Source organism: Neovison vison, chromosome 1 (genome assembly GCF_020171115.1).
Source record: "Neovison vison isolate M4711 chromosome 1, ASM_NN_V1, whole genome shotgun sequence".
NCBI lineage: Eukaryota > Metazoa > Chordata > Mammalia > Carnivora > Mustelidae > Neogale > Neogale vison.
The window spans coordinates 242,985,105-243,011,608 of NC_058091.1; the positions used below are offsets into that span (position 1 = coordinate 242,985,105).

The 26,504-nt window shown below is 47.5% G+C and overlaps 1 protein-coding gene across 4 annotated transcripts in view; it reads right to left on the reverse strand.

Annotated features, from left to right (window-relative positions):
* Nucleotides 1-1,635: 1,635 nt before the first annotated feature.
* Nucleotides 1,636-26,504, reverse strand: part of SLC25A48 (solute carrier family 25 member 48) — a 42,354-nt gene continuing 17,485 nt past the window's right edge. For 3 of the 4 annotated variants that reach the window (XM_044227094.1, XM_044227121.1, XM_044227102.1), the window contains exons 5-8: nucleotides 15,072-15,329; nucleotides 12,583-12,716; nucleotides 5,411-5,540; nucleotides 1,636-4,489 (exon numbers count right to left, since the gene is read on the reverse strand). In XM_044227094.1, coding sequence (XP_044083029.1) covers nucleotides 5,418-5,540; nucleotides 12,583-12,716; nucleotides 15,072-15,329 — 515 coding nt within the window. In that variant the 3' untranslated portion in view covers nucleotides 1,636-4,489; nucleotides 5,411-5,417. Of the gene's footprint in view, nucleotides 4,490-5,410; nucleotides 5,541-6,086; nucleotides 6,549-12,582; nucleotides 12,717-15,071; nucleotides 15,330-26,504 lie in introns of those variants that run through there. The other variant, XM_044227112.1, reaches the window with a different exon arrangement.

Sequence of the window (26,504 nt, forward strand, 5' to 3'; positions counted from 1 at the left end):
TGGGTGGCTCAGTCAGTTAAGTGTCTGCCTTCAGCTCAGGTTATGATCCTGGGGTCCTGGAATCGAGTCCCACATCGGGCTCCTCAGCGGGGAGCTGCTCTGCCTGCTTGTGCTCTCTGATAGATAAATAAAATCTTAAAAAAAAAAAGTCTTCATTTATTTGTTGTACACCAGAGGGTGTTGTGGAATCATTCAGCAGACACCGGTGAAGCATGCAGGGAGTGCCAGGGTCTGGACTCAACACAGAGAGAGGATGCAGGGGCGTGTCCAGAATGTATGCATGTGGACCCAAGGGCTTGTCCAGGCAGCTGGGAGGCAGGAGGTACAGGGACTGGGGACCGGTGTTACGACTGGCAGCAGAAACTGATCTCAGAGCAAGCTGGCCCCACCACTCTTAGCCATGGGAAAGAGCTAGCGATTCTCCGGATGGTTTTTCTAACTCTCAGGTACTAATGGGCTGGATTCCTCTGCTGGATCAAATGTTTTTTGGAAAGCCCTTTGCTATCAGCCTGACAGCAAGGGGCATTAGAAGTCAGCATCCTGAAGGGCTGGCATCTATAATTCATTAGACATCCTCAGCATCAGCAAAAACACACCAGTATCTGTATCCACCCTACCCCAAGCATGTGCATTGACTGCCCCTTTGGACATCCAAAGGCCCAGGGGCCAGGCACTGGTAGTTCTCGGGTTTCAGCCATAGAGACAAGGTCCAAGGAACACCACTGCAACCACCCTGTGTGGCAAACCACCCGAAATCACAGAGAGGAAGGGCAGTCTAAACAAGAAACCAGAAAAATCAGATAAGCGATTGCCTTCCCTGCCTTCTCAAATTCCTGTTTTTTACTTTGTAGTTTACAAAACCATGTTTGCAGTTGATTCTTACGAAGGCCCTAGTAGGTAAATAATGGAGCCCCACTGTTGAATCCCCCCATTTTACAGGTGAGAAAACTGAGGCCCAGATGGGGCAAAAGTGGGCCAAGCTCACCAAGGTAGTTGAGAATAGCCTGGGCCTAGAATACCAGGTGGAATTCCCTCTCACCTGAGGTTCATTCCACTACAGAGAAGTAAAAAGACAATAACAACGTAGATGGTGAGATCCCAAAAACACGAAGAGAAGTGGGACTCAGATACTCTCACCATGGAGGACCCTGGTCACGAGCTACCAGAAGCTGACATCTGTGGATGGTTCTGTTGACCTTTGCTGCCACCAAGTGGCGATTCTGCAGTTCCTCAGCTTAGAGACCCTTTGAGTGACTGATTTTTTTTTTTTTTCTTTTCTTTTCTGTAGTGCTGCAGGAGGGAACAGAGAGATCAAGGAAAACGGTCCCAAAGGGGAAAGGAAAATAATCTAAGGATATTTTCCCCACTTGGATTTAAGCTAAGAATGGCAATTAATCTGTATGCCAGCTCTGCAGGCTGGTGGTGGCCACCCAGTGCCCTACACTGGGGATTCTTAGGTGGCATTTAGCGGATCAGGAAAAGGCTCTCTGACTGATTAGGGATGCCTGTTGTCGGCACAGAAGTGACAGTGATGTCATGGATCCATGCCACAGGACAGCCAAAGAGCAGTGGCCTTCCCATGTGGTTCTAGCAAGAGGGAAACTCAGAATAATGAAACCACCCTAGAAACCAGACTGTGGACAAAATATTTTATTATGTTTCATTCTCCATGTGACAAAAAGGCCCGGAGAATGCCCATCCCAGCACGCTCAGCACCACGGCCTCCGAAGTGCCTTACTAGCGCTTGCCACCCAGGTGGTGCCCTTCCTGCCCACCTGGGCCACGAGAAGCCTGACGGCCATCCTCGCTTTCCCTCCTCACCTGCGTGGAGAGGGTCTGTGGGCCAGTGCCACCCACAGAGGTCTAAACAGAGAGAAGAATGAGGGTAGCCAGTGCCCTTGGAAGCCAGGCAGAAACACTGGATTCAGAAATGACCTGAAGAGGTTTTCAGTGTTTTTATCTGACAATGTGGAGACCAGGGAGCTCCTCCTCGAACTCCCAGGGAACACACAACAGGCACACGGGCAGGGTTGATGTTACCCTGCTTTGGACCCAGCGCCAGTGCAGATCGGAATTAGCTGGTGTCCGTCAGCAGTCCACTGCTCCCTTCCCAGGCAGCCGCTGAGGGGCCCCAGCCAGGAGGTAAGGAACAGAGTACTCAGATCAGGGAAAGAAGGGATTCTGAGGTCTTCTCAGTGCCAATGGCTGAGCACCCACCGAGCCCACAGCATAAAGTGGAGAGGAGGCCTTATTTATCTTCAGTAAATTCACTCCCATGAGTTTCTAGATGGCTGCCTTCAGCAGTAGCACAATGAGGCTGTGGTCAGGTGACATGGCTCTGGGGGAAAAGGATGAAAAAAATAGCCTTAACCTAACCAGGTTATCAGTCAGCAAGATCTAAGGGTCAACAACCCACTGAGAAAATCATTTCTGTGAAGCAACCATTGGCAGAGGATCACCAGGAGAATAGATGTGAAGGGCGAGTAGATGGTCTGGGTTATTCCTAAATGTTCAAAAAAAAAGATATTACAAGAAGAATATATCTTCTTTCCTTGAAATTGAATTTCCTAGGAATTGAAAGTACATCAGTGAGGTTTGGAGCAAGAAGGTCACAGCAGGAGGTAGACCAGCATTATTCCAGGAAGCTTCTGAGACAGCGGATCCTGGTCAGTGGGTAGCGGATGGCCCAGCTGGCATCGTGGGCTTCCAACAAGCTGAAGAGCTGACTGCTGACCCAGGCTGGGACCCTACTTCTTTTCATGGTAGTCTGGTATCTCCCTGTGAACAGATAAAACGAACCACATCCCAAAGCACCACCTCAAGTGGCATTCACTGGGTTTCACACAACCCTTGGGCCACTCGTATGTGTAATCCTGGGGGACAAATAATGGAGAGGATGAATGAAAAGTAAACGTTCTTCCTCCATGGGAGCTGGTGGGCGGTGAGGGAGAACTCTGCCTCTGCTCGTTGGAAGGAGGCTGTAGGAGTTGCGGGTTGGACTCTGCTCCCTGTAGACACTGGCAACAGTCCCAGCCCATCCACCACCTACATCCAGGGACACGAGAAAGTCACCCTCCCACCCCCTCACAGGGACCGTGGAGGCTCTGTGGCTCTCTAATATGGATCATCTCTCACCCCGACCCCAGTCTGGACTCCCGAGGGAGCCACTGGTTCCCACGCCTTCAGAGACTGGACGCTGCTGTCACCGAGAGCTTGACTTGGGCATGAACTCAGAGCTACTTGGTAAATTCAAATCCAGGGCTTGATAAAAGGCCTCGGAAGCTGTAACTCCTTGAGTGAGATGATGAGGTCAGGATGAGGCTCCCGAAAGGTCAATGGGGATCCTTCTCTTCCACCAGAGAGCCACAGCCTCCTGTCCCATGCCTGTAGGCCAAGGCCAGCCCCTGTCTGTACCTCGTTGTCCCAGGAGAGGACTTTCAGAAAGAGGAGCTTCCAACTGGGGTGGTCGCTGCTCTGAAAAGCCAAATCCAGGACCATCAGAATTTGGCCTACTAGAAACTTCTTCCTTCCTCCTGAAGTAGTTAATCAACAGGGTGGTGACAAGTGGTTGGGCGTGACAGCTCAGGCAAGCATCCACCTCTCCAGGAGCTGCCAGATCTTGGCTCTCAAGCCACCTTGCTGCTGAATATTTAACCACAAAGAAAGACGGTCCTGAGCTCTTAAATAGGAAGAACGAGTAATAAAATAGGGCATTAAATAGGCGTTTTATTTTGTTCTGTTTGCATTTTCTGTTGTTGTTGTTTTTTTTTTCTATAGTAAAGAGGCACTGATTTTATTACAGGATTTTTTGGAAAGCCACTCTCTTCTGGTCACAGGGAGAGTGGCCAGTATCTGAGCACAGCTTTGAGAACCAGACTATTCCTCTGCCTTGCCCCAGACAAAACCCAAGGACAGTAGTGCTTCACACAAGATGTTTAAGTACGCAAAATGTGTGACTCCTCTTTTCCTTTTGTAAGAGAGGGCGAAGAGCTAAGAGAGCCGTGAATGTGGGTCCTTTAGTGAAAAGCTAAAGCATTTTATATAAAGCCGCCGTTCCAGGGCTTGTCCTGGGCTCAGTCTTGTCGGCCTCATCCATCAAGCCCTTCCCCTGGGTCTAGGGTCTGGCCCCATTCACACATGCCAGCAGGCCTTTGCTGCCCCAGGGGCAACAGCAGGGAGGTTTGCTAGATGTTTCTGACGAAGGCCACCCTTCTTGACAGAATTTGCGGTCACCAAGGCTGAAGTAAATTGGTTTCTTGTTGACTAGAAAATTCACTGACTCATTTCCCTTTGTCTTCTCAAGTCTGCAGTTACCACTGTGGAGCCAGAGAAGGAGAAACAGGGAGGAAGAGAAGAGAAGGAGCTGAGGGGATGCCGGAAGTTGATTGTCATCTTCTCAATGATGTTTCTGAGTGGCCGTCTCCGTGTCAGGTTCCATGCGAGGCACCAGCAATAAAGAAGTGAAGAAACAGTCACAGCTCTCCTAGGACTGAGGAGTGAGGAAAGTCATCAGGCAGTTATGATGCAAGGGGATGTGGTAGGGGCTGAGCAGGAGCTGCAGGGGAGAGCCTACAGCAGGCACAACTCATCTTGGCTGAGGCATAAGGGCAGGCTTCCTGGAGGAAAAGACTTGTAGACTAAAGCCTGGATGACAAAGAAGAATTGGTGAAGGACAAGGGGGACGCGGTGGGGTGTGACAAGATGGTATGAGGTTGGGAGAGTTTGTGCAAAGACCCAGAGGCAAGAGTAAGAATGTGATCTTCAGGATGCTGGTGGTGACGGGGTTGATGACTAAAACTTTACCTAAAGGGCAATGGGGGAGCCACTGAGGGCATTTGACGAAGGGAGTCACTTGCTCAGATTTCGTTTTTCAGATCCCTTGGGCTGCAGTGATCTTTTGCAATGAAAGATGAAGAAAGAAAGGGAGTAGGAGGCAGGGACCTAAGGAAAAGGCTGTCCTCCAGGGCTTTGGGAGCCACTGGTGGCTCTCAGACTTATGCTCTGAGTCCAGGAGGGAGGTGGGGAGATGATGCCTGTGACAGAGGGTGGACAATGTGGTTTAAGTCCTCACTTCTGGGCCTAACCCATTGAATTTGTATAGTAAAGTGAAGTACACTTCTCTCCAAGGGCTGCTGACACCACTGGATGGGAAAACAGATAGGTGAGCCCACTATCAACAGGTAAATTCTGTGCCGATCTCAGTTACTGGGCACCCGCTCACTACCAGCCACAGGTGGGCATTTCAGAAGGTTCTTCTGATGACAGAATTGTAGCCATTGTAGCCCCAGAAATGACAGAGATTAGAAAAAAATTAATGACAGGGAGGTTTCAGAAAGTCAAGTGTTCATGGCAAAGCAGAGTGTGTCAAGCCCCGGGGAGGTGCAGCTGGCTGGGAAGGAAGCACACTGACCTGGTGCTCATGGGCTGGGCACAGTGTTGTCCCCACGCATCGCCTTCAGTGAAAGCTCATACCCAAGGAACATGGTGGCGCTCATGGGGAAGCCGCGCACGGTGTTCACCGTGATGCCTCTGAAAAACACCTGTGGCAGGAGGCAGCGTTATCACAGAGGACTGATCCAGACCCCCTGCAGGGCCACCACTGAGGCGTGGAGGAAGGACTGGGGATGTTGGTCACTAGTCCCAGGCTGGACTCCACAGAGCCCAAAGGACCCTGGTGAACCAAAACCACCCCAGATGCCCCAGTCATGCCTCTGCCTTGACCCACATCACCTGTGACTGGGCTTTTCCAGCCCAGCCTTGTACATATACACTAAATACTGTGGGCAAACTGTTCACCACAGACACCCACATACACTTGCTTAATTGCTGCTCTTTCTCATGTATATACCCACCGGCATGTGTGTACACACACACACATACACACACACACACACACACACACACGCAAGCAAGCACCAAATTCTCTGGAACCTGGATATCCCAGCTCTGCACCGCCCTCACTTTGCAATGGTAGACAGAGCAGCCAGTCAGGACCAACCATTTTGACAGGGTGTCCTCCAAGGGGCAGAGTGGGGAAGAACTCAGGCCACACTTTTAAGACTGTAGATAAGAAGCGGAGACACAGCTTTGGCATTTAACAGCTGTTTTACTTGGGCAAATGGCGAAGTCTCTGGAACTCAACTTCCCAGTGGCAAAATGGGGGTAACGATACTACTGAGCAAATATGGCTGCCGAAGGAATAAATGAGATGCTGCTTTCAAAGCTCTTATACAGGCCTGCCATGCAGCCAGCGTTCCTGGAAAGCTGACGGTCCCCTTGCTCTCGTTCTCAGTAGCCGTCTTTACACAGAGGGGCAGTCAATCTTCAATCATCAGTATGAGTGCTGAGGGTACTGGCCTGTATCGATGAGCTGCTTAATCTGCCATTCATACAAGAACCCTGTCTCTGTCTTCCATCCTTTCTGTTGCGAGGGCAGATGATAAGATGAATCTTATCATGAATCAATCTCCCTCTCTGAATCTTCCTGCCCAGTGCTGGGTAGAAGTTGATCAATGTAATATGGTTCCAGCCTTTGCCTGGTTTAAAACCTACCAGGGAGAGATAAGCCCCATGTGGGAATTATTACAATACAGTCTAGAATGTGATGACAATAGATCAGGGCTTTGGGGTGGGGGGAGGTGGGGAGAGCCTGTCCTTGAATGTCTTCCCTGGGAAGAGACAACACATCTAAGGGAAACACTACACAAGCATAAATGATCCAGCAAGTATCAGGAATATGATGTATACCTAGCTGACTCCTGTATATTTACTAAGTGTAATAAATAGAGCTGGTATGGGAATTTTGGAGAAGTAGAAATCCAGCCCTTGTACATTTCTCTAGTCTTCTTGGTTGTGAGCCACTGTGGCATGAGGGTAGGTACAGGCCACTGTCACCAGCCAGGACAGCAGGATGTCTTCCTTCAGGTGAGGCTCCTGCCCCCCTAGTACTCTGTGTCAGTCTGCAAGACATAGCCTGGTTGTGATGGGGAGAAAATGACCTTTGTGGGTTTGGGGGGAGTCTTGACCCTCACAGGGAAAGGAGTTGATGGATGAGGATCCCCAAAAGGGAGCAAGTGGCTCAGCTAAACCCAGGACTGATTCAGTCAAGGGGCAAGCAGGACACTTGTAGCATCTAATGTCTAACCTTTCTGGAATTCCCCAGGCTCACCCAGAGTGACTGAATAACAAGGAACTGGCCCGAGCTCCAAAAGGAAAATTCCATGCTGGGTGCTCATAAACACTCCCTTGTGGGCCTGCGCTTGTCTCTGCTCTGTGAGGCTGAGCCAGGCAGGGCCCAGATTGGAGTGTGGCCCTCCTCTCCCGCAGCACTGGGCCCTACGGGAACTACAGAACACTCTAGACATATAGACACGACCTCCTTCCAGCAGCCCTGGCCTTCTCTGCTCTGAGGCCCAGAGATGGCAAAGTGCAGACGTGCTGGCTTTTACCCTGAGCTTTTGGAACACAAAACCACCAGAGCTGGTCTCTCCTCATGAAGCCTCGATGGCTCCCCACTTCCCAGGGAAGTCTACATCCTTCCCTGGCCATAAGGGTGCCAAGACCCTTATGCTTGGGCCCTGCACTTTCTCTGGGAAGCCTCTTACACCTGAAATTCTGGGCAAGTTAACAACCTGTCATTCCTCCAAGAAGCCAGTTCTCTTCCATCACTGGGTGTCTTCTGTTCCGTCTGCTGGAATGTTCCCCAGGTCTGGCTGTATCCTCTAGCAGTCTTCCCAGGGCCACCCCAAGCTGGACCATGGCCCGCTGTCTTCTATGCACTCAGAATCTCTGCCATCACAGCACTTCTCACACTGTCCCTAACTACCCATCATCTGTCTGAATCCCTGTTAAACTCAGTCAGGGCAGTGACAGCAGAGCTCTGTGTGGTTTACCTTGGAACCCCCAGCATCTACACATCTGAATCCCCCACATTTATACTTCAGAACCCCCAGCATCTAGTGCTTTCCTTGGCCCAGAGGGTCCTTTATAAATCTTATAAATGAATCGGTGGACGGATGAATGGATGCATGGAATGAACGAATTCCTTGTTGTGAAAAGGGAACAGTCTCTGAGCTTAAAGAGTCTTGCTGAGGTTAGTGGTAGTGGGGGATTCTAAGAGTGGAGGGACAGCCCTGGTCCCCAGATGGCAGAACCAAATGGCAGCCAGCTCTGCTACCTCAGGAAATGGCTCTTTCTACAAATGATTCTCCTCACCTCTCCTTAGTCTCAAGTTCAGTCTCAAGCTACTGTCACAAACCCCCTCCCAACAGCCACCTCCGTGCAGTGGAAGGATACCCACTCCCTCTTCTGGCCTCCTGATCTTGATGGTAACTCTCCCAATGTGTGCAATGGCCCAAGTGGCTCATGACGAATGTCATGGCAGGCGGAGAACAGACTTCTTTTTGGATTTGGGAATGCCCCCAAAGTCCTAGACTTCTAATTCCCTTTATCTAAAAGGCTGCTTTCCTGGTAATCATGAAGTGAGTTACAAAGAACTGCCACACTTGGCAGTGACTGGGTACAATCACCATTATTCTACTCCTTCCTCAATCTTTATCCCCACTGAGTTTTCCTTCCATAGGGAGGTAGGGACAGGTTGGCTTACCCTGCCTCAGTGTGCCATGGTACAAACAGTTTGGGAATGGATGCACCACAGAGCCAGCTGTGACAGGAGCCCTCTACTGGCCCCCCAGAAAAGCCATTCCTCCTGCTGCTGGGAAGGACTTGGAGACAAGCCAGCTGTACAGGGCTATGTGGGACATTGTTGTCATGTTACTCTTTGTGTTTATGTGCAAACACAAATAAAAACATATATAAATATAACTATCCACATATAAGCTTGCACAGTATGTGAATGTTTTTGGAATACATTAGAAGAAACCCACAACAGTGATTGCCTTTGAGAGAAGATTGAAGACCAAGGAGGGCCAATTCGGCCTTATATCCTCTTTTACCTTTTGAAACTTCCTATGTTCATACATTATCTATTTTAAAACCAACTAATAAAAAAATTAAAAATGACTTGCAGTCAGTGAGTGGTTAATACAAGCTGAATACTGCCACTTCTATCTAAAACCTGTCTCTGAATATAAACTATGGACCAATGCTACTGAGATTAAGAAATCAATCATCTGACCTCAGTTGCCTTCCAGGACCTTGTTCTTAACAGAGCACAGAAATTTTTGGATGAAATAATATAAGCAATATATTAAGACTCTGTAGACTTTATAGGATTAGGGCATATTAATATTTTGACACATTAATTTGAATAACTTGACACATTAATATTTTAATTAAGAGCAGACAAGAATATATAAAATAAAAGAGCATCCTGTTTGTCTCTCTCTCACATGTCCCTCTGTACACTTCATAAACTGTGTCTCTACTAAAATAATACAAAAAACAAGAGAGGTGAGGATTCTAGGAGGGTGGCAGAATCGAAAATGCCAGCAGTCTCCTTCCTTACCTAGATAAGAGATGCATTGACAGAATCCACCTGATGTAACTATTTTGGAATTCTGGGGCTTGTTAAAGGCTTACGACTTCCAGAAGAAGGTTTGGACAGTAAATCTGGTTAATTTCAGTACATTTAAGCTCATAGCAAGGTAGGAGCTACCCATCTTCCACGCCCAGACCTGTGGCAGCAGGTGCACACATGCTCTAGGAGCAATCTGCACACACAGCTTGTGGAAGCCAGAGTGGACAATAGCGACCCTGTCTTGCAAATATTGGAGATCTGTGTTTTGATCACCAATTGCTGTTTCTGATCACAGAAGTCCAAAGAGGAAAGTAGCCATGGTTGTTTCTTCTACCCCCACTGAGGCAAGTCCTTCCTCCTCTGGCCAATGCCCCTTTCCCTTGTCATTTTTCCCCTTTCCTTTTTCTCTTTTCTTTTTGGAAGCTAGATGTTCAAGACTAGGACATTCAAAAGCAACTTCATGTATAGGAAAGTTGGAAAGTGACCATGCATTCCCAGAGAAAGGCTCAGAAAAGAACTGAGAAGACCTTAAGTTTACACTTTGGGCTGATCTTTGGCAAAAACACAGCCTACAACAACCTGAAAAGTGAAACAATAAACAAAAACAATAACAAAACACACCAGACACTGGGGAAAGAGGGGAGAAATCTGATTTCCAGAATTAACACATAATTAAATTAAATTCATAATTAAAGTTAATCTTCAATAAAAAATAATAAGGCATAAAATGAAACAAGAAAGTATGGTCCATTCAAAGAAAAAATAAATCAAGAGAAGCTGTCCCTGAAAAAGACCTGACAGCAGATCAAGCTGACAAAGACTTTGGAACTATCTTAAAGATGCTTGAAAAACTAAAGGAAGAGATGAAGAAAGTCCAGAAAATGATAGACAAACAAAATGAAAACATCAATATGAAATAAAAAAATCTAGAAAGAAACCAGACAAAAATTCTTCAGCTGAAAAACACAGTAACTGGAATGAAAAATTCACTAAAAGGATTCAAAGGTATATTTGAGCAGGCAGAAAAAAGAATGAGAAAACTTAAAAATAAGACAATGGAAATTACTGCAGTTGAGAAAAAGAAACAAAATTGAAGAACAGTGAAGAGAGCCTAGAGGATCTGTGGGAAACTGTCAAGGAAACAAATATACACATTATGGGAGTCCCAAAAGGAGAAGAGAGGGCAGAGAATGTCTGGAGTAGTAATAGCCAAAAACTTCCCAAGTTTGGTGAAAGACAGGACTATAAACATCAAAGAAACTTAATGACTCCAAGTAAAATAAACTCTAAGAAACCCACATCAAGACACATTATAATCAAACTTTTGAAAGCAGCAAGATAGAAGGAGCACATTATATAGAAATAATCCTCAATAGGTTTAATAGCAGATTACTTATCAGACACTTTAGAGGCCAGAAGTCAACAGGCCAACATAGCCAAAGAGCTAAAAGAAAAAATGTCAGTCAAGAATCCTGTATCCAGGAAAACTATGCTTTGAGACTGAAGGTCTTATTCCCAGGTTTATTCCCAGATAAACAAAAGCCGAGGAAGTTCATCACCACTCAGTCTACCCTGCAAGAAATGCTCAAAGGGGCTGTGGAGGGTGAAACGAAACAGTACTAGAGAGTAACCTGAATCTGTATGAAGAAACAAAGAGCTCAGTAAAGGTAAATTAATGATGAGAGTGACATCAGCAACATGACAGTATAAAATGTTCCTATCTTGTCCCCACCCCAACAACATAAATTGGGCATCCATTCACTCACACAGGTGCCTCTATGGGAGTTCTGGGATCCAGGAGCACATCCCGATGGAAGCAAGAGTCCTGCCTGCCTGTGCCTGCCTGTGTATCAGGGACTGGGCAGAGAGACCTCAGTACTGGCAGTGGGAGCTTCCGCAGCCCATGGACTGGCTCTAGCCTATCTCAGCTGCAGTCTGGGAGCATCTGGAGAAAAAGGACTTGGCCAGCGTGTGTGGTGTGTGTGTGTGTGTGTGTGTGTGTGTGTGTGTTAGAGAGAGAATGAGAGAGAGGAGAGAGAGTCTGGATGTGCTGGAGTGGATAGTGAGCCAAGAATGGAGGGCTGGGGATGAGGCAGCCATGTGAAGAAAGGTCCAGCATCCAGTAGTAACATTAACACTAGTGAAACTACTAACACTAATAGTAAAGCCAAGAACAATGCCTAACTCTTTGTAAATATACTCTGTATGTTATGCATGAAGCTAAAGTACTTTTTAGATGCCTAATTTAATCCTACTAGCAAATATCCCTGTTGTTCATGGTAGGGGTGATTATCCTTGGAGAAATGAAGGCCCAGAGGTGAAACAACTTGCCTGGACCTCCCCCACCTCATGAGTAGCCAGGCTGGCTTTAACGTGAGTCTGCTGACTTGAAGGGGGGAAGTCAAGAAACCTGGGGGGGGGGCTGAGGTAGAACATGCATGATGGTTTCTCTGGAGGATACTAGGAGTTATCACAGGTGGCAATATAGACAGAGATGATTTTGTTTATAGCCTCAGATGCCAAATTTGGAATTCTGGTTGTCATCCTAGGACAGTTCAGACACCAGAAGGGGCTTGGATTTAGACAAGCCCTTTGGGTGCAGGGAGGAGGAAAGAGAAAGGAAGCAAGGCCAAGTTGCAGGCTTCCCCACAGCTGAGCCCAAAGGTGACAGGATGTGGACTCGAATGGGGTGAGAGAGAAGAAGAAGACAGACCAGAGGACTAGACATTGTGAGATGTGATGACCAGTGTGGCTCTGGGACCCCCTACTTGGAGGAGAGGCACCAAGTACTGAGTGAGGAAGCACCTCCAAGCCTTTCCTGATGAGAAGGCAAGCTTTGGTGACAGGGAGATGTGGCTCCAGGTCCTGGTTCTTCCATGTACAGCTGCATGACCTCAGGTAGGTTACCAGCCCTCTCTGAGCCTGTCTCTTCCTCCAACCTGGGGCATGGACTAGATGAGACAAGGATCCTAAGTAGGGCTTGATGTGGTAACTGCCAGAACTTCAGTTTCCTGATTTCCCTCTCTGTAATCTCGTATCCCCCAAAATGTCTGGCCCACCTTCCCGGGACTGACATGACCCCGTGTCACCGCTGTGGGGCTTACTTTAAGACCTTCCTTCTGGTAACTCTGAGAGATACAATCCAGGACACCTTTGTATTTGTTTAAATAAACCCCGTCAGCTTGGAGTCGACTTTTCACGACATCCATAGGAGTTGCTGTCCCCCAAGAAATTGCTCCTGTAAAGAGAGAGACAAACAGCTGTCAGGGACTGGCTGGTTGGGATCTGTTGGGGACGTGGCTCCCTGCCCCTTCCCATGGTTTACAGGCTTAACAGGCTGCTGGGGGACGTGGAAAGAGCTCAGTCAGGACCTGTGAAGGCCATCCCTGAACTTCCCTCACCAGTCACTGTGGAACTTTAGAGAAGTCTCCTCCTCTGGGCCTACAGTACTGACCTTTACGGGGTTCCTGTTAGGATGAATAAACGGATGCACACAAAGCATTGAGCACAGTGCCAGGCCCACAGCCAGTGCTTTGTCCGGATGCCTTTATTGGCAGCTTTTACTGGAGAGACAAGAATAGGTCCCACCAATCCTTGGCAGTGCCTTTCCAGGGCACCAAGGGCCACAGCCCAGAGCAAAGGCTGTGGCGGAAGGCTTGCAGCTCCCCAGAAACAGAAGGGACTGTGAATACAGAGAAGCTAAACAAACACTTGCAGATAGGCTGCTTGCCAACAAAGGGCCAAGTAAGTACTGGAAAGAGCAGGAAAGTCTTTACAGATCTGGTCAATTTCTGAATATCTGAAACTGAAGCCTCGGGATGATGTAACACTGGGTCATCCTCACTGGAGAAGCTCGGGTGCCCTAGTTTGAGCACTTCTGTGACTTTAAAGAACTCTCGGAAAACAATGTCAGGTTTTTGTATAAACATGAAAATTGGCACGTCCTTAGACAGGAAGAGAAAAACAAACTGATGCCAAAGTCCAGGGCAGCTGGTTTGCAAAGTTTAGTAATTGCTGTCCAGAGACTCCCAAATGATGCCTCAGCCTGTCCTGGACCCACTGCCCATCCCAGCCTCCAGCCGCCATGGCCTCCTGCCCACGATCCCCTGGGAATCCTCCACACCTCCCTTCCCTCTTGCCTCCTGCAGGATAATGGGGCTGCTTTCCCTGGAGTCTGTCCATGTACTCCCGGGCATACTCTCCTGTTCCTCAGCCCATGGGCAAGGGCAATACAAAATGTAGTCTACCTACCAGGCCACTCAGACCTGCTCTCACCAGATTCGAGAATAGTAGGGGCCTTGTCCTCTCAGCCAGCAAGTGCTTAGTAAGCACTTACTAGGATCTGGCAGAGGCTGGACCTCACACACATGAGGGCAGAGGGTGGACACTGGCGTTTGGCAGGTAAGAAATGGGCTTTGTTGTGTGTTTGCTGAGTTTTGAGCATAGCTAATGATGATGATACGGGGGCGGGGGAAGTGGAGAAGAATATCAATTTTCTTCTTTCCAGAAGATCTTTCCCATCAATATCACACATGCTATGTTATCAGTCTTTTTAAAAAGCATCCTTCTCTTGATTTCCCTACCTTTCTCTGGAGATAGCTGCATACCACTCTTTCCCATCACAGCACAGCTAAACCCCTCAGACATGTGTGTCCTCAGACTGTCCAATTTCTTTCATCCCATTCTCTCCTAGTCCCACTTCAGTTGAGTGTTTACACCCCTCTCTTCACCAAAATGGGTCTTGTCACAGTCCCTGATGACCTACATATTGCTAAATCCAGGCAGCAGGTATAGCAAGTGCAAAGGCCCTGAAGTAGGGAGAAGTCAGCCATGGTCAGGGTGAAGCAAGGAGACCAGTCTGGCTGGAGCAGAGCAAGCAAGGGGAGAGGAGCAGAAAAAAACTGCAGAAGGGTAACCGGCAACTGGATCATAAAGGGACTGAAAACCATTGTAAGAACACTGATTTTTACCCAAAACGAAGTGGGGATACTGTGTGGTTTCTGAATAGGGAGGGTGAGTAACCAGCCCATGGTCACCAAATGAGTAAAAGAGGATTTGAAATGGGATCTTGCTGACTGCAGAGTCCCTGCTATGCTGTCTTAATTAGCTGTGTGCCCTTGGGTTGGTCACTTAATCTCTGTGAACCTCAGTTTTCTCATCTGAAAAATGGGAAGGCTGATTCTTCCCTTAAAGAGTTAATGAAATTCTCACTTTAGAAAGGGTTTGCTGTGTCAACATTCAAAAACAGTGAACCCCAATAACAGATTTCCTCTTCAAAGCTCAGTAATACCTAACACAGAAGAAAGGGTCAGAGTACATCTTCTGACTGGAAGTTCCACAATCCTGAAAAGGAACTTGTCATTCCCACAGATCCAGAGGAAAGGAGAGGCAAAATAGAGGGAGACCATTCCCCATTCCTACACTTTCCTCTGACTGGCTCGGTCTGGCACATAGTAGGTGCTGAATAAAGAATTGTTGGATGAGTGGCTAGATGAATTGTGCCCTTTTCTGGGCTGAGAAGGGCATGATAGACCTCCCAGTCATCCCAGGACAAGGGTCAGCCCAGGGACAGGGTCAGTACGGCTATCCTTACCTGCCATGCCACCGGCCAGCCACACAGCACAGGGGCTGGGGCCTGTGCAGGCCTCAGGTGTGATCCACTCATTCAGGAACACATAGGGGATGAAGTAGAGGCAGTAGCCTGGGACATCCCTCAGCAGCATGGCACCAACGCCCCGGTACATCCCTGCCAGGCCCTCAGTCCGCATGATGGTTGCGATGCAATGCACAGGTCCCTGGTAAATGGGCTGCACCCCAAGAGCCACTGCCCTGGGTTTCAAACCAAGGTTGGCTGCAAAGACAGGGAGAAGAAGATGAAAAGTGACCCAGGGGGCAAGAGACTGGCCCATCTCCAGCGCTGGAGCCAGCCTGGCGCATTGACAATTTCCACTCCCATGGTCTGTTGGTTTTTATCAAAACTTCTGACCCTAGCAATTCAAACCGAGATTCTCAAGCCCCAGCAGGAAGGCCAACATGTGCAGCCAGCTGTACAGCCAGACTGGAGACTATTGCCTGTTGGGTGAGAAAGCACCAGGTGCCTGAAGGGCTTTTGGTCAACCACCGCTATGTCTTTGTAAGCAGCAGTGACTGCGGAATGTCCAAGATCAAAGATGACCAAGCTGTACCAAACTCTTCCCTGAAGCAGAGGTTGCAAAATCAATGTACTCTGTATGAGTATGTGCGTGTGTGTACTTGTGCACAGTGTGGTTAAAAAAAACATACGAATATCTTCTCCCATTCTGTCAGTTGTATAAGGGCTAGTATCCAAAATCCATAAAGAATGTATCAAACTCAACACCCAAAGAACAAATAATCCAATCAAAAAATGGACAGAAGACATGAACAGATACTTTTGCAAAGAAAACATCCAAAGGACCAACAAACACGTGAAAAAGTGCTCAACATCACTAGGCATCAGGGAAATACAAATCAAAACCACAATGAGATACCACCTCACATCCGTCAGAATGGCTAAAATCAACAAGTCAGGAAATGACAGATGCTGGCGAGGATGTGGAGAAAGGGGAACCCTCCTACACTGTTGGTGGGAATGCAAGCTGGTGCCTCCACTCTGGAAAACAACATGGAGGTTCCTCAAAAAATTGAAAATAAAAAAAAAAAATTGAAAATAGAGCTACCCTACGACCCAGCAATTGCACTACTGGGTATTTACACTAAAGATACAAAGGTAGTGATCCGAAGGGGCATGTGCACCCAAATGTTTATAGCGGCAATGTTCACAATAGCCAAACTACAGAAAGAACCTAGATGTCCATCAACAGATGAAAGGATAAAGAAGATGTGGTATATATATATATATATATATATACACAATGGAATACTACGCAGCCATCAAAAGAAATGAAACATTTGCGACAACATGGATGGAACTAGAGGGTATTATGCTGAATGAAATAAATCAATCAGAGAAAGACAATTATCATATGATCTCTCTGATACGAGGAATTTGAGAGGCAGGGCAGGGGGTAGAGAAGGAAAAAAATGAAACAAGGTAGGATCGGGAGGGTGACAAACCATAAGAGACTCTTAATATCACGGAACAGACTGAGGGTTGCGGGGGCGGGGGGTGGGTAGGGATGGGGTGGTGGAGGGATGGACATTGGGGAGGGTATGTGCTATGGTGAGTCTTGTGGAATGTGTAAGACTGATGATTCACAGACCTGTGTCCCTGGGGCAAATAATACATTATATGTTAACCAAAAAAAAAAAAAAAAAAAAAAGTAAGGAAATAAAAAAGCATATGAGATTTGGACCCAGACTGTTCTGGTTCCAAATCCAAAACCCACTACTTAATAACTTCTTAACCTTGGTAGGCCACACTTTTCAGTCTTTGGTTCCTTAACTTTAAAAAAAGATAATAGGCCAGGGGCACCTGGGTGGTTCAGTGGGTGAAGCCTCTGCCTTCGTCTCAGGTCATGATCTCCGGGTCCTGGGATCAAGCCCCATGTTGGGCTCTCTGCTCCATGGGGAGCCTGCTCTCCCCTCTCTCTCTGCCTGCCTCTCTGTCTACTTGTGATCTCTCTCTCTGTCAAATAGGTAAATAAAACCTTAAAAAGAAAAAAAAAAGATAATGGGCCAACTATTTATTGCATAAAAAGTTGCTAAAAAAGTAGATCTCAGGTGGCTTAGTGGGTTAAAGCCTCTGCCTTCGGCTCAGGTCATGGTCTCAGAGTCCTGGGATCGAGCCCTGCATAGGGCTCTCTGCTCAGCAGGGAGCCTGCTTCCCTTCCTCTCTCTCTCTGCTGGCCTCTCTGCCTACTTGTGATCTCTGTCTGTCAAATGGATAGATAAAATCTTAAAAAAAAAACAAACTTAAAAAAAAATAGATCTCAAAAGTTCTCTACACACACACACACGCACACACACACACACACACACACACAGGGTAACTATAGGATATGACTAATGTGTTAACTAACCTTACCTTGGTAACCACTTCACAATACATGCATATTAAATAATCAAGTTGTATACCTTAAATGTACACAATGTTATATGTCAATCATTTCTTAATAAAGCAGCAAATATTTCTAAAGGAAAACGAAGATAACAGGTCAGTATGTGTAAGGCAATATTATAAAGTGCTGAGCATGGTACTAGGAACACTGTAGGGGGAGAGTAATTTACCCACAGATTATTACAGAGACTGAGACGATTGGCATGAATTTGGAGGGTACATGGGCTGGAGGGCTGGACATGCTGTCCCTCCAGCCTTGGCTAGCAAGTAGTGATTCTGTCTCTTCCTTTTAATCCTTCCACCAGGCTCCCATCTCCTTCTCTGATGCTCATCTCCCCAGCTGTGGACGCTTTATCTCAGCTTTGACTCCTGACCAGAAAGGCCCCCCAGTCCCAGGGATGATGCAGTGCACTCTTATTTTCAACACTCCGTTCTTGAGGAACCAACGTGGTACGGCCAGGAAAGAAACAGAACGAAGCTTCCCTGTGACACACACCTACATTACCACCTGGGTTTAGTTCCCTGTATGTGGCATCCCAGTTTGGTTTTGCACATGCTGACAAAGAGGCAATAACTTTCATTACCGAACAGGTGAATTTCCAAGTTCCCCATACAGTCCCATCCTTATCAGATAAAAGGTTAGGAGCAAAGATTCAGGTTCATGATTCTATAGTCTAAACTGAAGATCTGAGAGTCAAGTACAACCTGTCTTTCTGCTCCTCCCAGAAGGAGGTAAGGTAGAGGGGGAGATTCCTATTTGCCTGGGAAGTGTGCTTGGACAAATGAATCCTGTATTTTCTTTTTGTGCAAGGGGAAGAGACTAATTAGAGACTTGTGCATTCAGCCAACTACAGCATGGCCAGGAGGCTGAGTCCTGTTCACTTCCACAGCAGATCCCCCAGGAAGGGAGCAAGTGTGGTGGCCACCCTGTAAGGGCAAGGGGCCTCTGAGCTCAGAGCAAGATCAGACACTGTGGTCTTTGAAAGCCCACTGAGATATCAATGCCCACCCCTTCCTTTCCCAAATCCACTATGATGCTGCCAGCGTCACCCTGAAAAATTCTGGGATGAGACAGAATAGATGTAATTGTCCCAACATCTCAACTTTCCCTGGGTCATGCCCACGTCCAAGTAGCACTGACCTGACCCAAGAGTCAAGGTTTTCATGAATCAACTACCGGTAGGATGTGGCTCTCAGAAGTTACTGATTGAAGGAGAGTGTCCTGATAATATTCTGCTTATGTAGAGGTACAAATGTTGAAAAAAATACCTGCCCAACCTCCAACATGCCTTATCAACAAAACACCTGTACTTTTTTCCCTTTTCTTCCCAGGATAAGCAATAAGGAACTTCTCTGAGATTCTCCCACATTTGTTATATAAGCAATCTAGTTTTTACTGCTTAAGAATTCTCCATTTATGGCTATTAAAGCAATATAATTGTCATGGGGACTGCCATCCTCTGGAATACTAACATGACTCTAACTGGCAGCCAGCGCCTTCTGAACACAAGGCCACTGGAACTCCTTCTAGCTCCCTCATCCCCAGTGTTAAAGCACACACACACACACACACACACACACACACACACACACACTTATTTGGAAATAATTTCCAGCTTGCAATAAAGGACAAAAAAGAAAAATTTATACAGAGAACACCCTTACACATCCTTTCCCTGGATTCACCTAATGTTAACATTTGACCTCATTTGTTTTATGGTTTGAGTGCTCTCTCTCTCTCTCCCCACTCCCATCTCACTGAACAGATGTCCCTGTCCCAGTGCATAAACTTTGCCTGGGCTGTGTTCATATCCAAAATCAGTGACCTGACCCGGAATCAAGGGTTTCATGAATGAGGTATGGGTATGATTGTGTTTCAGGAGTTACTGATAAGAAAGATCCTCATAAAAATCTTCCTTGTTTGGAGGTGCCAATGTTGGAAAAACATCTGATAAACTTTGAACTGGCTTTGTCAACAAGACCCAAACTTGCACTTAAAAAAAAAAAAATCCTTTTCCGCAAGGTAAGCAATAAGGAAATTCTCTGTATACACATGCATATCTTTTTCACACATATGTACATAACATTATTTTCTGAACCATTACAGGGTTAGATACCGAATGGTTCTTTACCCCTAAATCCTTCAGTAATTGTTGCCTAACAATAGAGATACTGCCTTAAATGCCAGAGTAGTTATCAGTCTCATAATATATGTTGACAGTACCTTTACCTAATGTTACTAACTATACTCAAGTTACCAATTGATCTTGTACTGACCTGTTTGGCATTCCTCCCTTCACTAGTGCAGGATCTAGTCCAGCGAGTTACTGCACTTAGTCGTCATGATTCTTCAGGTTCCTTTATTTATTTTTGTTTTTAGTAAGCACCACACCCAACGTGGGGCTGAAACTCATGACCCCAAGATCAAGGTCACACTCTTCTGCCAACTGAGCCAGCCAGCCCCTAGTTCCTTTAATCTGCATCATTTCTACAGCTTTTCTTTCTTTTTAAAGACACCAGCATTTTTTATTAGTGTGCTGCCTCCCTTCTTATGAATAAAACCTTCCTCATTTGTGGTTTGCTTGATGTTTCCTTGTTATCACATTGAGATGATGCATTCTTGGCTGAACTTCCTCCCCGTTCTCACCTCTCCTCCCATGAAGACTAATGACTCTCAGGAGCCCCTGGTCTTCTTCTCTGGCCTCCTGTCCTAGTTTTATTAGTTTCCTTTTTCAATTTGGATATAATTCACATTCAATAAAAGGTGTAGCTTGTAGGTATACATTTGATGAGTTCTGACAACTGCATGTACCTGGGTTACCACACCCTCCTGAGAAAATGACATCTTATACTTGAAGCAACCTGTTTGATCACAGCCCACTAAGACACAGTGAAGATTCCAAGCCTACCTACCCTCTCCTGATTGTTTTTGAAGGTATAGGAACTCTGTGACATCAATGATGTGTCACTCAATGAGAAACAAATCTTCCAGCTAGTCGATGGTTGTTGCTGGCCCATCTGCATTAGCAATAGTGGCATGGACTGTTCATATGGGACCACAAAGCAGAAAACAGAAGCAACTCTTAATCAGTTGCACCAACCAAGAGATGCTCAGAGGCTGGGCCCATCAGGGGGAGGCTCCCCTTGGGAGGGGGCGTGGTCCGAGAGGCGTGGCCCAGGGAGGCACAGCTTAGGAGGTGTGGCCCGGGGAGGAGAGCTTAAGACAGGACCTGGGGAGGTGTGGCTTGAGAGGCGTGGCTCCCGGGGGAGGTACGGCTTAGAAAACGTGGCTGGGGAGGTGGGGTTTGGGAGACAGGCAGGGCTTGACAGTTCCACTTAGAAAAGAGCTGAATCAGAGTTCTTGGTAACTCTAGCTGTTTAAAACAAACTTTGGTGACCTTTAAAAATGGACTTGGGAGGTTGCCTGCAAGCAGCTTTTGGAAATAGGTGCAACAGAAATGCGTAAATCTGCATGTTGTTTGTGCAAAGAACCCAAGGAAGGGGGTGAGGTGCTTGGTGAGTGAGTACTTTGCTCACACTGAACCACCTGTTCTCAGCCAGTTGTTTTTGATCCTTCAGGGTTTAGCTTGGGTGTACACGTGCGTGTAAAGGGATTCACATAGGGCATATTTTTTTCTGGGACAAAATGCATTTAGTTTCTCTAATGAGAATTTTTTGTTCCAAAATGGGGATTAAATTACAAATCAAACTTTGATCATTTTTTTATCAGGAGGCTTTGCTATTGACACCATTTTTTTTCTGTACTCTAAATGAAGACCCTGTTACCTTTTATGATGATACATATGGATTAAAACTCTGAAACACTCAGGATGCTTGTGGTTTTCTTGGTTTTCCCAAATTCACTTAGGACCAATTCAAGCTCCCTATATCAAGACAGGCAGGATGTGGGGCACCTGGGTGGCTCAGACGGTTAAGCATCTGCCTTTGACTCAGGTCAATGATCCTGAGGTCCTGGGATCAAGCCCATCGGGCTCCCTGTTCAGCCAGGAGCCTGCTTCTCCCTCCGTTTCTGCCTCTCTCTCTCTCTCATGAATAAATAAATCTTAAAAAAAAAAAAAAAGACAGGATGCTCAAAGTCAATGAAATTGGCCGCTACCTAGCTCCTAATCTTCATCAAGGAGCAGAAGATAGCCTCTACAGTTCTAAAAACAAAACAAAACAAAAACCTCTGGGGCGCCTGGGTGGCTCAGTGGGTTAAGCCTCTGCCTTCGGCTCAGGTCATGATCTCGGAGTCCTGAGATGGAGCCCTGCATTGGGCTCTCTGCTCAGCGGGGAGCCTGCTTCCCCCTCTTTCTCTCTGCCTGCCTCTCTGCCTACGTGTGATCTCTGTCAAATAAATAAATAAAATCTTTAAAACAAAAAAAAAAAAAACCTCTCCTCCAAGCTCCCTCACCTCAACCAGCTGGCCTACCTGGTCGGTGCGGCTGGGAGGCAGGAGACACAGAAGCTGGGGACCATCATTCCATAGACTATACAGTGTGGCTGTTTAACTTCACTGCTCTGCCCACCAGAGTACGATGACTTGCTTACTGGCCTCTGACTGGGCCCTCCTGGCAGGTGCATCTGCAGAAGGTAGGAGTTTTCAGGTTTGGCCTATCCTAACAGGTACCCATGCAGTCACCTCTTGGGAGTTCTCCCACTTCGGAGGGCCTGAACCAGCCTAGATGCAGGCTGGGTCCCCACAGATTTGCCTCTCAGAAGCCAGGGGTTTAGCCATGCATACTGCTGGGCCCTTCCCAGGCACAAACATGAAAACTTCCATCTCTTTCCTTTCTCAGATGTTGTTCAATGTCTTCAATGGGCCATAACTGGAAACAGGAAAGGCACCTGAAATACAATGGCTGGTCACTGATCCACTGCAGTAAGGGGTAGCCAGCCCTCAGAAACACAAGGTCCGGCCACTTTCTGGAAGGGAAAGGCCCATGAGACTTCTCTTATGTACGCATAGTCAGGCATGGGATGAAAACACAACATTATTTCTCAACAGGTCACTTTCTACAGAAAATCCTTAATAACTAAGCCATCCACAGATGAGGTCCCGCTGCTCCCCAGTCAGTGACGTACAGGGTTACCACGTACAGGTTACACAGGTTATTGTGCTCAAATATTTCTAGGCCAGGGAACTCCCAAATCACAGTTGAGAGTATGTACTTATTTCAGGGACCCACAAACTGGTAAGCATTATAGATTCACAGGACTCCTAAAGTATCTCACATACATGTGTAACTGTTTTTCTCCTACGTGTACATGCTATTGCAGGGAACACAACAAAAATTTACTTAAATATACTAATTATCCAATAGTAACTGATCATATGTGGCTTCTTAATCTACAGACACTGAAGGTACAGCAGCTATTCTGTGGGTTGGACACCATTTAATGGATTTAAAAGGCATTCAGGGAAAACCTGGGATTAGAAGCAGCTGGGATTCACTTTGCTGCTCAGTGGCTGCTTACCATACAATCCAGTGCAAGGGAACCCACCACATTGGCCCACAGTTTCCTCCGCCGCTTAGAAAAGGGGAAGAATAAATAGCCTGCCACCTCTTTCGCTTTTTGTGAAAATTGAGTGACAATTGGCAAAGGTACTTTACTTGAGGCAAATAGTCATTCCTATTTTATTACCCCTCTCCTGATATGACTCCAGATTCTGGGAGTGCTGGACCTGCCAACCTCAGGCAGCGGTGGCCTGCAGCCAGACCTACTGGGGGAGGTTGTATATGCCCACACAGGACCAACGACTCAATACTAGCATTGAGTCCCCAACTCAGGACCATACTTGCCCTCCTCAGTTGATATAAAGACCAGATGGATGTGTCATCCGCGTATGTAACCTCACAATGGTGTGTTACGTGGTATGCACCATCATTTCATCTCTGCTAGCTGTGTGGGACCACAGTTTGCAAAAGGTTCAGCCAAACCACCCAGAATTCAAGGACTCCTCTTGAACTACACGGCTAAATGCCTGGCCTCTTCACAAATTTCTTCCCTTTCCTTTTGGGCTGCTACAGCGCCAGCCCTCACTTCCTATTGGCAGCCCACAGCCTACTTGACAAGAAGGGTCAGGCTGTAGTCCTGGCTTGTCTCCAGTTGGGAGTTAAATGGAGCAGCATTCAGGGAGTTTAGTATTAGTTATTCTTGATCTGCAATGGGAAAGTCTTGAAAAATCTGCTCTATCAGAAGGCTGCTCCTCCCCAAGGCCATCCTGCCTGGAGAAGAGTGTTTTTCTTGGCAGCCATACATCTTTACGGTAGCAATAAAACTATGTTGCCAAAGAGACAAACTGAAGTACATGGTCAGGGCCTCTGAGGCACAGTTGGTGACCTTCCCAGCCAGACATTGAGAAATGGTTTCATCCCACTTTTGTCATCCTTGGGCTCAGGCGGGCTTTGTGTTCTGGTATGTGGTTGATGATCTCTTCCACCCAGATCCACCCCTCATGAGGCCCTCTCTGATGTTACCATTCCAGCCCTATTTATCTCGGCTCGCATGCTCAGAAAGTAGGATACTCTTCTCTCCAAATCCTGGCCACATTCTGTCCCCTTCATTCTGTTCGGGCTCTTGAATATGGTAGAGGCTGGCCTTGCAATGAGGTCTCCCTCAACCTCCTTTCTCTTGCCCTCAAAATCCTTTCTGGGGGCGCTTGGGTGGCTCAGTGGGTTGAGCCTCTGCCTTCGGCTCAGGTCATGATCTCAGGGTCCTGGGATCGAGCCCCGCCTCGGGCTCTCTGCTCAGCGGAGAGCCTGCTTTCCTCTCTCTCTCTTTCCCTCTCTCTGCCTGCCTCTCTGCCTACTTGTGATCTCTGTCTGTCAAATGAATAAGTAAAATATAAAAAAATAAATCCTTTCTGAATTGTCTGTTTTATTCTCCTCTCCCAACCCAGAAACAAAAGGCTTGTTCCTTCCCCAGCCCTCGGTCTCTGTCCCTAGTGTCACCTCCCACCTCAGCCATTCTCCCCTCTTGATTCCTTTTTGCCTACTTTGGTGACAGGAATTTTTCCAGGACTCTGGTTCCTGGGGCACTGGAGGTGGACGGGCTATGCCCTATTGCAGCGTGTCACACCTGAGGGAGCACGTCACCTAACACGTCACCCAACAAAAGCCTCAGTTTCCCCATTTGTAAGATAAAAAGAATGACGGCACCTCTTTTACACAGTTGCTGTGACGATTTAAAGGCAGGGGTGTGTTAGCACAGCATGCATGGTATGGGCTTGGCCGCTGCTGACCACGGCCATTGATGCCACTGGAACTCCTCCCTGAGCTCTTTCCTGGGTCTTTCCCTTCATCTCCACCTCTTCCTATCTGTAGCTCACCTTGACATTTGCACCTAATTCATGGCCTCAGTGGTCACTTCTCTGTCATACCCCTGACTCCTCCTCCAGCCCCGACATTCCAGCTGTGGCACCTCCCACATGAACCGAGCCAGACTCAGCATGTTCTCACTCAAGCCAGCCCTCCTGCCAGGCTCCAGAACAGCAGCAGTGACAGTAATGTGTATGGGTGACACGCCCCACACCAACTGCTGCCTCACACACTCCACCATTTCATTCCCGGTGGGGGGGGGAGGGGCGTCCTCTCTCACAGTCACCCAACTGTGCAGTCCTGGGTCAGTGCAGACACTTCCCTCTCCTACCTGGCCCACTGATTCTCCACCACAAATACCTCCAACTGGCCACTCCCCTCCATTCCCAGAGACCAAGGCCCTGGGCCCCCTGCTCCTGTTTCTCACCTGGTCTGTGGCAGCACACCCAAATCAACCCACCACCACCACTTTCCCCACCCTTTCCACATCTCCTGAAGGCCAGATCCAGCTTCCTCCCACACAGCTCTGCTCAGGTCATTCTGCTGCCCAAGAGGCTGCACTGCCCGCTGCACAGCGCCTAAGCCCATGCTCAGCTAAGTAATCCAAGCTCTTCACAACTACCCCCTGCACCTTCCCCTCCCTGCATTGTAGTTAGAACTCCAACCCTGTGCTATGGTGCTTTCCATTCCCACGTGTCCGTCTCCAAAGCCTCACCAGTATTCCAACACCCCATCAAAGGCCCCTTTCTCTCTGGAGTCCTCCTGACCTGCAAAGCCAGACTCCAAGGTTCCAGAGCCTTCCACAGACTGTTCTATTCTGCTACACATCTGATTTCCCCACCAGACTGTGCACTCCCTGAACAGGGGCTGTGTGTCTCATACCTCTGATTTATTTACTGTGCTTGGATCCCAGCAAGAGCTCAGGACATGTTTGTGAATGACAGAGCCAGAGAGTGAGTCCCAACAGGTGCCACACTCAGCCCTCTGCCTCCAGTGGGGCCGGGTACAGTCTTGGGCTGGTCGGCACAGAGTTAAAGCTTAGTCCTCCTCCAGTGCCCAAATTCTGCCTTCTTGGGGGGTTGAGGCCTTTGTGATTTGCACATTAATTAGGCTGTCAATGAAAACACAGACCAGAAAGCTCCCAGACTAGGGAAAAGTTGAGGGTCACTGGCCATCGGCCTCCAGGACGTGACTTGGCCCGGGCAGAGGAGGGACTGCTGCCCTCTGGGACCACAGCCCTGAATTCCAGTTCAGGCCCAGCAGGGCACCCAGAGAGGCTCATGCCCACACCAAGGATGATGATGACTTCCAGAGGGAGGGTTTCTTCATCAGAGCCTTACAGTGCAGCTCACGGCCAACTGAACTCAGGCCAGCCTCTCCTTGCTGCCAAGTGGCAGGGGCACCAGGAGCAAACCTCTGTCAAGTTGCAACAGTTTTCATAAGGGGTTACTGCTGTTTAGTATGCAACTCCAGTCGGGGCCAGATGGAACTTCCCTCTCAACTTCAGCCACTGCCGATGGAATGTGGTTAAAAAAAAAACAAGGAAAAAAACACACACACACACACACACAAAACCTTTCTGTATAACAATTTCACAGTATGTGCCAAGAATCTAAAAATGACCAGACCCTTTGACTCATTCATGAAGCAAAGAGCCCACACATTT